General features: G+C 46.8%; 1 protein-coding gene across 5 annotated transcripts in view; it reads right to left on the reverse strand.

Annotated features, from left to right (window-relative positions):
• Positions 1 to 1932: 1932 nt before the first annotated feature.
• The window catches only part of Zfp1 (ZFP1 zinc finger protein), a 38645-nt gene continuing 26462 nt past the window's right edge, over positions 1933 to 14115 (reverse strand). For 3 of the 5 annotated variants that reach the window (XM_052166308.1, XM_052166309.1, XM_052166306.1), the window contains 2 exons: positions 10189 to 10348; positions 1933 to 6668 (listed from right to left, as the gene is read on the reverse strand). In XM_052166308.1, coding sequence (XP_052022268.1) covers positions 5602 to 6668; positions 10189 to 10348 — 1227 coding nt within the window. In that variant the 3' untranslated portion in view covers positions 1933 to 5601. Of the gene's footprint in view, positions 6669 to 10188; positions 10349 to 13502; positions 14025 to 14115 lie in introns of those variants that run through there. The other 2 variants (XM_052166305.1, XM_052166304.1) reach the window with 2 other exon arrangements.

Consider the following 14115-nt stretch of genomic DNA (forward strand, 5'->3'; position numbering starts at 1 on the left):
TCTAATGTTTGGAGAGGGAGCGTCCTTGGTTTATAAAAGGTAAAGCAGGGACAGCCTGTTCCTGGTCTCTGGATGCAGATTCACGCACTTGCGCATGGTTTTAGCTAGCCAGATTTAAGGTGTCTAGGTTTCTTGGAAACTAAGCTGTTTGTGGTCCTCATATGATCTCCACAGGACCTTTCCCCTATGGCTTCTGATGCCAGTGAGCTGACAGGACCAGCAGGTTCCATATTAGATGCAGCCATGGAACCTGGCCTGACTATAACTGGGTCGAGCATGAACTTCCTCAGTTCAGACATGAACAGAACGCTATCGAGCAGACTCGTGTGTGACTTGCAAGGTTAGGTCAAAGGCCACAGTGAAGCGGAGGGACTCTGGTTAGATGGTGGTAAGTTGAGACTGTGTATTTGGGACAGGTCAGACACAGGGAAGAGGATGTGTGCGCAGATGGTGTTGACCTCCTCATAACCACTTGTAAAGGGGAAGGATGGTTTCTGAGAGAGGGGGTATGGCTTTTTAATGCTCCCTGGATTCTCTGTATAAAGTTCTGGAACAAGCGTGTGAGGGAGATTACATATCAAGACAATGTTCTTTTTCTACTGCTTTGATAAACACCACAACCAAAAGCACAGTGAGGAGGTTTATCTGGCTTATCACAACCCACCAGTGAGGGAAGTCAGCTGGAGCTTACGCAGAAGCCTAGAGGCAGGCGAAGCAGCAGAAACTACAAGCCTAGTGACTTGTTCTCCCTCTGACTCATGTAAGGATGGCGCCACCCACAGTAGAGGGAGTCTCTTTCGGAGATTAGCAATTAAGAAAATGCCTCACAGACATGGCCACAGGCCAATCTGAGCTGGACAGTTCTTCAGCTGAGGCTCCTTCTTCCCAGGTGACTCTAGGTTTGTGTCAGGTTGGCAGCTGACATGGCACCAGGTAAGGAAGAGGAGTTGTGGGGCCATGTGCCGCCTCTGTCGTCTCACTACAAACCTTGATCGAAGCATGCTCAAAGCTGGGGTGTTCTGGAAAATGGATGCCTTCTTCATTTGTGGAGATGAAACCGGTTCACTCCAGAGCCAAATGACTTAGTTTGGCCATGCTGATTTAAGGAATCCACTTAAAACGGGAAATTGGAAATTTGGTCTTGAACTGGCCCTGAGGGAGTTGGACATCCTGGGCTGGACATCCTGGAAAAAAACAAGGCCTCTTTCCTTCTTTCCTTCATTCCTTCCTTCCTTCCTTCCTTCAACAGGGTTTTTGCTGCTCTGAGACCATGTAGGCCTGGGGACCTCAGAGATCCACCTGCCTGTGCTACCACCCAGGCCTCCCATTGAGCTGAATCTCCAGGCTGTGGAAGTCGTTTTCTGTAGGTCTTTTAGAACAGGAAGACTGGCTAGGGAAGAGTATGCAGACACTGGCGCTGCGTGAGGGAAGAGCACCCTTACCAGGAACGCAGCTTTGCCTCAGGGCTGCTTCAGCCAGCTGCACTCTGTGCTGAGAGAGAGGCTTCCAGAAGAGTCGACGCCCTCAACCTTCCTCTGGTCTTGATGAGTGACCGACATGGAAGCAGGAAGTAAGGCCTTCTACAAGGTTCCAAAGGAACGCCTTAGAGTGTACCTTGCTGGACAATGGGCTAGACTCAAACAGTGTAAAGGACTTCCAGTGGCAGTGTATCATAATAAAAATATCTCTTATATTCTTAAGAGACTGGTACTTTTTCTGGACCTTGAGTTTGTAATACACCTTGAGGTCACTTAGGAATTAAGACTGGGCCAGCGGTGGTGGTGCACGCCTTTAATCCCAGCACTTGGGAGGCAGAGGCAGGTGGATTTCTGAGTTTGAGGACAGCCAGGGCTACACAGAGAAACCGTATAGGGAGGTGGGGTGGACGGGACAAAAACAAAAAAAAAAAACCAAAAAGAATGAAGACTGGAATCCTGCTGTGTACTCAGCCTGTTTAATTGTTTGAGAGAACAATGTAATGGTCCAACTTTATTGCCATTGGACTTCCTTAGATTCCCTGTACAACCTGTAATCTTAAATTATGTATTCCATGCTCGTGACCCTAATGTTTTGCCAAAAGCAATGAAACAGAGGTTGAAAGCAACCCTATAGAACGGCTGTCCACCATAAGTATCACACACACACACACACACACACACACACACAGCGACTGCTTCACAAACAGTGATGTTGTCTGGGTTAGCTGGAGTCAGTGACTTGATCCCTTGGTAGCCCTCATTCCTTCCCATGTGATGCCCATAAACACAGAGAAAAACCATTTGTAAGGGACTGTCATGGACACAGCTACAAGGGCAGATTCAGTCTCCTACGACAGTTGTGGGGGGGGGAGGATGGAGAAGACATGGGACTGAGGTAGAGAATGCAGATCTGGACTTGATCTTGGCCAAACGTGAGCTCAACACATGCACACAGGGTCTTGCTCGAGTGGTCCCTGCAGCCTCTGAGGGAAAGCTGGAAACCGTGGTCTTCCATGGCTGCCCTGTATTCTGTCTGGGACCCGGATGTGCCGGGATTGACGAGTCAGAGGTGTGGGGTCTGAAGATCAAGACTGATATAAAGCATGTCATAAAGAAAACGCGCTGGGGCTGGGGGCTGGCTTTGTGATGTGCTAGCCTTGAAAGCAGAGGGGGCAAGCTTGCCGGCAGCACCCACATAAAAAGCTGGGCGTCTTCCTGTAACCCGGGAGCCGGGCGGGAAGAGAGAGATACTCCGACACACGGATGTAGGTCTCTGGATCATTATTTGAAAAAAACAAACTGTCCTACGCTCATATTTTCTCATCTGATCTGCGAGTTCCCTCCTACACACTGTTCAGTGAAAACGTGTCACTCATTTTTAAGTGGTAAACTTTCCTAAACCAAAACTGTGCTATAACTCGGTTAACATAAAGTCTTAGTAGTGACCCTGTTTTGTTTTGTTAAAGTTCAGATTGCTAGGAATGAACTTTCTGGTATGAAGAGAGTATGAGTGTATGTTTCTTTTCTTAATTTTAAAAGATAGAATCAGCTGTCTTCAAAAATAAAAATCCAGGGGGCTGGAGAGTTGGCTCACTAGCTGCTTCTCCAGAGGACCCAGGGTTCAGTTCCCATTCCCACAGGTAGGGTCACAATGGTCTCTCACTCCAGGCACAGGGGTTCTAGTGCTCTCTTCTGGCCTCTGTAGGCACTGCATGCACAGGGGTTCCAGTGCCCTCTTCTGGCCTCTGTAGGCACTGCATACACAGGGGTTCCAGTGCCCTCTTCTGGCCTCTGTAGGCACTGCATGCACAGGGGTTCTAGTGCCCTCTTCTGGCCTCTGTAGGCACTGCATGCATGTACATGGCCCACAGACAAACATGCAGGCAAAACCACCCACATACATAAAATGTTAAAAATAAGATCCAGTGCGGTTTCCACTTCTGATTCTAATGCATAATTAAAAAAAAAAAAGCTCAACTTGTGATATGAAACCCAGCTTCAAATTACCATCTTTCAGTTATGGAAAAACATTGTTTATGTTCAAACAGGGTTTTACTATGTAGACCAGACTTAGATCTGCTTGCCTCTGCCTCCCAAGTGTTGGGATTAAAGGTGTGCACCACTCTATGGAGAACACTGAAGTCTGATTTACTGTGGCGGTTTGAATGAGAAGGCCCTTATGGGTTCGTATGTTTTAATACTGGGTCTCCAGTTGGTGGAGCTGTCTGGGAAGGATGAGGTGTGTCACTGGAGGTGGGGCCACGTCCTAAAGACCACACCACACCTAGTTAGCTTGCTCTCCTGTGCCTGTGTCTCAGGAGGCGAGCTCTAAGCTCTACTCCATCTTAAGGTTGCCTGCTGCTGTGCTCCCCAAATCCCATGATGGCCATGGACTCTAACCCTGTGGAACTGTGAGTCTCAAATCTTGTGAACACTAAAAGACAAGGTGGCGGCTAAGGCTGGGGCAGGTTCCAAAAGCAAAATTACCTCTTTTAAAAGACACAGCAAAAACAATTTCTAAAATGGATTATGTACATGGAAACTCAAAAAAGCAATGAAACAGATTTTCAGTTTTTTCTTTAAAGTCTGTGAAATGTAACATTTGTGAGTGACACAGCACCCCAACCATTTTTCTGAATGATAATTCATAAATTATTAAGAAATGACAGAAACATACAAACATAGTTTTCTGAGGTGCAGGTTATTTTGGAACTAGACATGCACATGCATGTAAATGCCTCGGAGAAAGGAGAGGAGCGTGAGAGAGACACTCCCTGCACAGCACAGCACAGCACAGCACAGGTCTATTCTGCAGTGCACCCTGAGTCAGAGCACAACACACCTCTATTCTATATCGCACCCTGAGTCAGAACACAGGTCTATTCTGTAGTGTGTACTGAGTCAGAGCAGACCTGCCTCCTTTCCCTCTAGATGTGAATTACCTCAGACTTTTGCACATTTAATAATGCTTCAGAAAATCTTCAGACCCAGAAGCAGGTTAGAATTCCAACAATACTGCCTTTTCTTTTCTTTCTTTTTCTTTTTTCTTTTTTCTTTTTTGGAGACAGGGTTTCTCTGTATAGCCCTGGCTGTCCTGGAACTCACTCTGTAGACCAAGCTGGCCTCAAACTCAGAACTCAGAAATCTGCCTGCCTCCCAGAGTGCTGGGATTACAGGCGTGCACCACCACCCGGCAATACTGCCTTTTCTTTAGTGACCAGGCAGCCAGTAACAATGGTCACACCAACACGTACAGGGCAGCTATAGTGGGAAAGAGTCTAGTGCTACTTTAAGATCCATCACGTTTTTCCTTTGGATGTGCGCTGGCTGGGAAAGGTACTGACATACACATGATGCTGAGTGTGGAAACCTTTTGCTGTGATGCAATTATCATAGGTGAGAATTTCAAATTTTCAGTAGCTATTAAACTCATATAAACAGATTTAAAACAATTTGTGTTTTGTGGCATATCCTTACATAAAAATGTCTAAGGTACTGTCTATATATGCTTTATATTTCCTCTTAGAATATGCAAGTCATTCAAGGTTTTTAAAAATTCACTGTGAACTGCAGATATAGATCAGTGGTTTTTTAAAAAAAGAATCTTGCCTAGCAGACAAGACCCTAGATTTGATCCCCAGAAGCACAAAAAGCTAGAAAGCTCATGGAAACAGCTGGCTATGTCTATTTACGATTGGACTGAATACATACATACTGAAATACATACATATATTTGGATATGTACTCTTTAGCTGGATATAACTTTCAGTATAATATTTTTTTTAAAAAATTATTTATTTTATGTATATGAGTACACTGTCTCTCTCTTCAGACACACCAGAAGGCAGCTTCGGATCCCATTACAGATGGTTGTGAGCCACCTTGTGGTTGTAGGGAACTGAACTCAGGACCTCTGGAAGAGCAGCCAGTGCTCTTAACTGCTGAGCCATCTCTCCAGCCCTCAGTAAAATATTCTTAGGTATCCTTTTTTCTAAAGTTTTTGAGATAGATCATGTCAACAGAATTTCCCAAGTCAATTTCCATTAGTATCTTCACGAGGGCTTCCTCTCACTGGAGAACTCGGGCCTGACAGGTTTTCTGCAGTCTGCTTGCAGCCTCAGCACTACCCCACGTGGACCCTCTGGTGGACACTGAGTCGAGACTTCCTGCTGAAGGCTTTCCCACACTCTGCACACTCATAGGGTTTCTCTCCCGTGTGGATTCTCAAGTGTAGCCTCAGTGTTGACCTCTGGCTGAACGTCTTGCCGCACTCAGTGCATTCATAGGGCTTCTCCCCAGTGTGAGTTCTCCTGTGGATGATGAGCTGCGAGTTCTGGATGAACGACTTCCCGCACTCGCTGCACTCATAGCGTTTCTCCCCTGTGTGAATTTTCTGATGTATGATGAGGTTTGATTTCTTAAAGAAGGTTTTTGCACATTCATTACACTCATAGGGCCGCTCTCCTGTATGAATTCTCTGGTGTGTGGTGAGTTCAAACTTCTGAGCAAATGTCTTCCCACATTCATTGCATCCATAGGGCTTCTTCTCCATATGTGCTCTCTGGTGCACGATGAGGTTTGACTGGTGGGTAAATGCTTTTCCACACTCAGGACATTCAAAGGGCTTCTCTCCAGTATGAATTCTCTGATGTTTGATGAGGTTGGCCTTATGGGAGAAGGTTTTCTGGCACACGTTACACTCATAGGGCTTTTCTCCTGTGTGGATCCTCTTGTGACTAACAAGTAGCGACTTGAAGGAGAAGGCCTTGTCACAGTAATTACAGACGAAAGGCTGAACCAACCTCTTAATTTTCTGATGTTTAAAGATGGCGTCCTTATGGCTGAGAACCCTTCCGTTTCCATTATATTCAGAGTATTCCAGTCCAGCATGGGGCTTCTCTTGCTTCAGGTACAGAAGTGGTTCCCCAAATCCACCACAGCCGTCTTTCTTTCTTACACAGCTTCTACTGCTAAGTAAGTCTGAACTGTACTTCAAAGTCTTTTCATATAAATCATATTTATAGGGAACTTGTCTTAACGAAACATAGTCTGTGTTCAGATTTAATGTCTTTCCAAAGAGATTGCCTCTTTCTTCAGTTGGTGGTTGGTTCTTGAGGGTTGTAAGTAACCTCGCCTGCTTATGTGGGTCTCTGGGGTCCTTCTCCACCTGGTCATCAGCCTTCCACACCTCTGGGACAAAGCACAATGAAAGGATCTTAATCTCTCCCTGTTAGAGTGGGAAATCCTACAAGTGCTCCCACCACAGAGCTGACTCAGCTGTCCAACAAAATCCCTACTGCAAGCCCTTCTCAGCTCTTAAGCTCTGCTGTGTGTGTGTGTGTGTGTGTGTGTGTGTGTGTGTGTGCACGAGGCAGGAGGCACGAGGCAGGCGGATCTCTGTGAGTTCAAGGCTAGCTTGGTGTTCACATCAAGTTCCAGAACAGTCAGGGCTTCATAGTGAAACCCTGTTTGGAAAAAACTAACCAAGAAAAAAAAAAAACCCTAAAACAAAAAACAAAGGTGAAAGCTGGGATACCATGGCTCGTGCCTGAATCCTAACACTCAGGGCGCTGAGCTGAGAGGGCCAGCCTGAGTTTAAGCCCTGTCTGGACTACACAGACAGATCCTGTCTCAACAACTCTCTTCATCCCTGCGGTCACAACCAAAAATAACGGTGAGTGTACGATGAGGTAGGAAAGCTAGCAGTTGAGGGGTGAAGAGTTCCCAGTGCTCTCAAGGACAACGAGCAGCTAGCCTAGAAACCAAGGAACTGCAGGTGACACTGAGTGTCTGGGGGAGAACAGAAGACAGACTGACACTTCATCCTATCTGACAGTGACCCCGCCCGGTGCCAGTCTTCCTCTGCACAGCTGCAGGATTCTCCCCTTTTGAGACTGGGTTTCATTATGCAGGCCAGGCTGGCCTAAAACCGTCAGCAACCATCTTTAGTACAGACATTTGTTTAACAACTGGCCCCCAGATATCTTTTTTTCAATATATGTGGATGTTTTGTTTGTTTGTTTGTATGTATGTATGTATGTATGTATGTATGTATGTATGTATGTATGTATATATGTATGGCTATGCACCATGTATGTGCCTAATACCCACAGAAGCTAGGAAGACGGTACCAGATTCCCTGGAACTGAAGTTACAGATGGCTGTAATCATGATATGGGTGCTGGAAACTGAACCCAGGTCCTCTAGAGCAGCAAGTAAGTACTCTTTTTTATTTTTTCCTTTCCTTTTTTGTTTGTTTGTTGAGACGGGGTTTCTCTGTGTTGTCCTGGAACTCCCTCTGTAGACCAGGCTGGCCTCAAACTCAGAAATCCGCCTGCCTCTGCCTCCCAAGTGCTGGGATTAAAGGTGTGTGCCACCACTGCCCAGCCTTCTTTTTCTTTGAGACAAGGTTTCTTTATAGCTTTGGCTGTCCTGGAACTCACTCTGTAGACCATGGAAGCCTCAAACTCATAGAGATCTGCCTGCCTCTCAGATTAAAGGCATATACCCCACTTCCCAGCTTCAAGTAAGTACTCTTAACCACTGAGCCACCTCTCCAGTTCTAACTTTTAAATCTTCTTTAGATGGTCTCATGTAGCTCAGGCTGTTTTCCTCTTAACTATATAACAAAGGATAACTCTGAACCATAGATCCTCCTGCCTCTGTATCACAAGTGCTAGAATTATAAGTGTGTGAGCCCATCCTGGTTTATTATGGACCTCTAGGATTCCAGTCCAGGACTTCACGTATGCTAAGCAAGCATCCTGCCAACTGACTACACCCTGACATCCAGATGACCTAAAACACTAGTGGGCAGGCATGGCGGTCCACACCCGTAATCCCAGCACAGCTTCAATCCAGGTAGGTGGATCTAGCATGGTCTACACAGTGAGTCCAGGCCAGTCAGGGATACATAGCCAGACCCTGTCTCTAAAAAGAAACAAAACATATGGGGAGGAGTAGAGGTCAGAGGACTCTCCAGTCAGGCCTCTCTTTGACTTTTCCATGGGTTCTGGGGATCAACTCACGTCATGATGTTTTTATGGCAAGGGCCTTTTATCCACTGTGCCATCTCAACAGCCCCCAAATACCTCAAAACCTTTCCCTTCCTCATGTGGTGCTCCATGTCTCTGGAAACACCTCTCAAGTAGACAGCGAGATCTTTGAGTTAGCTAGGCAGGGTGGCACACACCTTTAGTTCCAGCACTTGGGAAACAGAGACAGGCACATCTCTGAGTTTGAGGCTAGCCTGATCTACAGAGTGAGTTCCAGGATAGCCATCACTAAGTAGAGAGACTCTGTCTCACATACCAACAACAAAGATCCCAGAGTTAATTGTATTGAAAATGGAACCGGAGCTGGGCGTGGTGGCACATGCCTGTAATCCCAGCACTTGGGAGGCAAAAGCAGGTGGATTTCTGAGTTCAAGGCCAGCCTGATGGGGCTGGAGAGATATGGCTCAGTGTTTAAGAGCACCAACCATCCTTCCAAAGGTCCTGAGTTCAAATCCCAGCAACCACATGGTGGCTCACAACCATCCGTAACAAGATCTGACTGACACCCTCTTCTGGAGTGTCTGAAGAGAGCTACAGTATACTTACATATAATAATGATGATGATGTTAATAAAAAAGGCCAGCCTTAGCCGGGCAGTGGTGGCGCACGCCTTTAGTCCTAGCACTTGGGAGGCAGAGGTTAGGTGGATTTCTGAGTTCAAGGCCAGCCTGGTCTACAGAGTGAGTTCCAGGACAGCCAGAGCTACACAGAGAAACCCTATCTCAAGAAAACCAAATCCAAAAAAACAAAACAACAACAACAACAAAAAAGGAAATGTTAAGTCTGTCTTCTTACAACGCAATTGTATGCTGCGTTTACAGCTGTTTCCGTACACCAAGGCTGCTGAGCACGGATGCATTTTCATTCTTCTACTATGACCCCACTTTACCTGAACAGATCTACAGAGTCTGTACTCTGCCTTGGTCTAGAGCTAGTTGTATCACTAGCTACTCCATATGATCCTGATGCTATGTCATTCTTGTATTGAAAAATCTGTGCCCATTCCCATGGGTTAAATACAAGGTCATCATTCTGGTAAACTGAGAACATAACACTAACTCCCGTCTAACTTGTGGCAAGCACTGATAACTATTTGGAAGTGTGCCAGGGATCAGAAGTACAGGATATCCTGAGTTCTTAGTCATCTCTAAAGGTTTTTGGAATTGAAAAATAGCCTCCAAAGGAAGCTAGAAATGTAGCTCTGTTAGCAAAGTGCTTACCTAGCATACCTAAAAATGCCCTGGGCTCCATCCCCAGCACCACATAAAACCAGGAATAGCAGCGCATGCCTGTGACTGCTGTACTTGAGAGTACAGTTGGGGGGATCGGACTCTATACTTGGTTTACATATAGGGTTCAGGGCTAGGCTGGGCTAGATGAATCCTTTCACAGCATGCATCTGTTGCCCAGCACAGGGGCAGGAGGGTTAGAGGTCAATGATCTCTGAGTTCAAGACCAGCTAGGGCCACATAGGCAAGATCGTGTCTTAAACACAAACAAATACAATCCCATAAACTTCACGTGTGCCCCAGCTGTTCCCAGCCTCAGACGTCACGTCTATCAGCTTTTCACCTTCCTCCGTGCAGCTCCCTCGGAGCTGAATTCAGAAATGACCATTCTAACCACAGCTCCGACCATTCCCAGAGCTTCCTTACCCACTGAAAGTAAGTTGCTGTAGTTCTCCAGCATTACATCCATGTACAGAATCCTCTGCGAGGGGTCCAGTTGCTCCCACTCCTCCTGGGTGAAGTCCACAGTTACATCAGTGAAAGAAACGGATCCCTGAGGTGACACAGTTCCTTCTGAAGTGATTAGCTTTGGGAGACAGAAAGGACACAGGAACAGTTACTCTGCTCATGTCCACAGCCCCAGCTGTGCTGCTCGTCCAGTGTTTGTCACAGCTTTCAACTGTGACAAACTGTGGATGTTACTCAGGAAGGTGTGGTGGTGCACACCTTGAAGCCGCATTTGGGAGGTAGAGGCAGGCAGATCTGAGTTTGAGGCCAGCCCGGTTTACATAACAAATTTCAGTCTAGTCACGGATCAAAAATAAAAGCTAGAAAGAGACAACTACACACTGATGCAGATGCCTATATCAAATGACAAAGGAAAATGAAGACCTTTCAAAAACACAGGGTCTGAAAAGTGTACTTCTCACCCTTTCTCAAGGAGCCACTGGAACATGTGCCAAAGGCCAGTGCACATCTTTAAGCCCAGCGCTCCGGTGGCAGAGGCAGGCGATCTCTGTGTTAGAGGTCATCCTGATCCACACAGAGTTTTCCAGGACAGCCAGGACTATATAGCCATGGAACAGTGGTTCTCAACCTTCTCAATGCTGTGACCTTTAATGCAGTTCCTCATGTTGTGGTGACTATAGTTATTTTGCTGCTACTTCACAACTGTAATCTTGCCACCATTATGAAATCTAAATACCTGATATCTGGTAATGTGACCCACCAAACGGGTGGAGACCCATAGGTTGTGAACCACTGCCATAAAGTGACCCAGTTTTTTGGGGGGGAGGGGAAGCAGCAATAAAACATTAATAAAAGGAGAGCCGAGGGAAGTGTCCAGGAAGTTTGCAAACCAGCAGTACCTCTACTGACCCCAGACTACTTCTAGTGTAGGTTGGGAGGAATGTGAAGGCAGGCATTTTGAAGCCAGGCGTCAAGATCCTCGCTGCCACTGCCCCTGCCACACACGTCAACGGCGCCTACGTGCAGATCCTTCCATGCACTTGCTCTGGTTTGTCCTGGACATACGTGCAGATCCTTCCATGCACTTGCTCTGGTTTGTCCTGGACATGGGCTAAGGACATGTCTCTCCCCTCGGATCAGGTGAGGACACTCCATCTAACAGCTCTGCCTGCTTTTAACCAACGCCAGAGAGCTGGCAGTCAAACGGTAAAGCCAGAAGCAGAAAATACAGAGCATCCACTCCATCCATCACCGTCCTGTCAACACGGAGCCCTGGATGCACACCGGCCCCGACACAGCAGCAGCGCTGAGCCCCGAGTTTCTCCTATGCTGCTCATGACCTTGCCGATGACTTCCCAAATGAGGGTTCTGTGAGCTTTTGGGAAAGCTACAACTAGACTATGAACCACGGCTTAGGGATTGCTAAGGAGCTCCTCATTGTTATTTGTCAGTAAGACTGCCCCTTACCCTGACACCAGCTAGTGTAATCTGAACACAAAGGGCCAACGGGGCAAGGTGCTTACTGTCAAGCCTGCAGACTGAGCTGATGTGGTGGAGAAAACCAACCCTTGGGAGTTGTCCTCCACCTCCTCTTGTATACTATGCACACAAACATTTAAAAATGTAACTTAAGAAAAGCCCAAGTCCCAAGAAGGGCTCAACTGAGCTGGCATCACGGAGCAGGTAGCTCACTTCTTAACCCAGGTGTGCACAAGCACTCACACTACACGGTTTGTATTCTGGGGTAGGAAGGGTGCGAGGGGTCGAGCCCAAGGCCTCAATGATGCAAGGCAAGTACACTATTAGCAGAGCTATAGTCCTCCCTAGTACTTTATTGTGTACATTGTTACTCAACAAGGAATAAGGAGAGAGGGCTGGCATTATGACTCGGTGGTAAAGCAGCCATCAATGCTGAAGACCTGAGTTCAATCCCTGGAACCCACGTGATGGAAGAGAACCAACTGCTGCAAACCAAACACAGATGCTGTGGCGCACACAAAACGGGCTGTGAGACCGGCTCAATGTGTAGCACTAGCTGGAGCTCAATTACAGAGGGCTACCTGCCCCTGCCTCTGCCTCCTGAGCTGCTGGGTTAAGGGTGTGGGCACCATGCCCCCCACGACATTAAAAAAAGAATGAGTCTTATGCTCTAAAAGATGTTATTTGCTAATGGTGGCGCACACCTGTAATCCCAGAACTTGGAAAGCTCAGGTAGGAGTACCATGATTTCAAGGCAAGCCCCAACTACATAGTTTCCGTGAAAACACCAGCTATATAGCAGGATCCCCCAACCCCCACAAAAAATACTAAAACAAACCCAGCCAGGTGGTGGTGCGTGCCTTTAACCCCAGCACTAGGGAGGCAGAGGCAGGAGGATTTTGAGTTCTAGGCCAGCCTGGTCTACAGAGAGTTCCATGATAGCCAGGTAGCCAGGGCTACATAGAGAAACCCTGTCTAGAAAAAAACAAACCCAAATAAACAAAACCAAAGTTAACCCACTGAATAATCAAAAACAATGAAAAACCAAAAACACAGTACTAAGAACATCTTTGAAAATCACTTATCTGACAGAGTATAATGCACAGGAGTTGCAGAGATGGCTCAGTGGTGAAGGGCACTGGCTGCTCTTCCACAGATCATGGCTTGATTCTCAGAACCCACTTGGCAGCTGACCACTGTAACCCCAGTCCCAGGGGATCAGATCCCCTCTTCTGGGCTCCAAGAGCACCAGGCACATATGTGGTGCACAGACACACAGCAATGAAATATTCTGAAAATATATTCGAAGAGACTGGAACTTTTTTTTTGTGGGACTTCACAAAGTTAATATATTTTAAGGTCCCTTAAAATTTAAGACTGCCAGCATGACTATACCTTCAACCTTTACTCAACCTGCCTTTAAGGGAACAATGTAATAACCAGCCTTAGATGCCTTGGGTATACTAAGTAATCACTTTTACAACCTGAGCTAAGACACAGCTCTAGTCTTAAGTACTTTTCAATGCCCTTGACCCAGGGCACTGCATGTGCCCTGAAAGCAAGCCAACACAGAAGTAGAAAACCACTTCCTAAAATCCACCATAAATGTTAAATAATCATAATATTTAGTTGACAGTGTTATCTGTGTCAGCTGGAATGAGCTGAATTCAGGGACTTAATCCCGTGTAAACCTTAAAGATTTCAGTCAAGTACCCCACTGCCATGAGGCGCTTTCTGTGCTGCCCAACAAAGACACCGCTCCCACACAGAAGGCGCGCACTGCTCATACAGACCTCACTTACGTGGCACACAGGGACAGAGGAGATTCCCATGGCCGTCTTCAGGCAGGCAGAGTCAGGCTCGAGAGCCAGGGAGCCTGACATAGAGCATCCCTACCTGCATGACCAAGGGGAAGTGCCTTCACGTTTTAGTGTGTCGCCAACGCTTTACTGGGAACTCGTTAATCACTAATCCTGTAAGCTGCAAATGGTGAGAGGGGCACCGGCACACTCATGAGCTTGGCTGTTGCCCCGCCCCTTTCCTGTGCCAGACCTTAGGGCTGGGGGTGCTGCTGCTCAGTTGGATGAATTAAAGGCAAACTGGTGAGGCCAGTAGCAGCGGCAGGTGGCAGCACTGAGTCACCAAAGGCTAGGTGAGTGGAGTTAAGTTCTCCTAAAGGGAAGCATAGACAAGCACTGCCCACAGCGGTTTAATCTGTGGTGGTCAGCACAGGCAAGGTGAGTTTTTTTTAACTCACCCTGTGGTACTGGCTGATCAACTACAGTACTTCCAGGCATGAAATTCTGCTTTTTTTTTTTTTTTTTGGTTTTTTCGAGACAGGGTTTCTCTGTGTAGCCCTGGCTGTCCTGGAACTCACTCTGTAGACCAGGCTGACCTCAAACTCAG

This window comes from Apodemus sylvaticus, chromosome 21 (assembly GCF_947179515.1).
Source record: "Apodemus sylvaticus chromosome 21, mApoSyl1.1, whole genome shotgun sequence".
NCBI classification, from domain to species: domain Eukaryota; kingdom Metazoa; phylum Chordata; class Mammalia; order Rodentia; family Muridae; genus Apodemus; species Apodemus sylvaticus.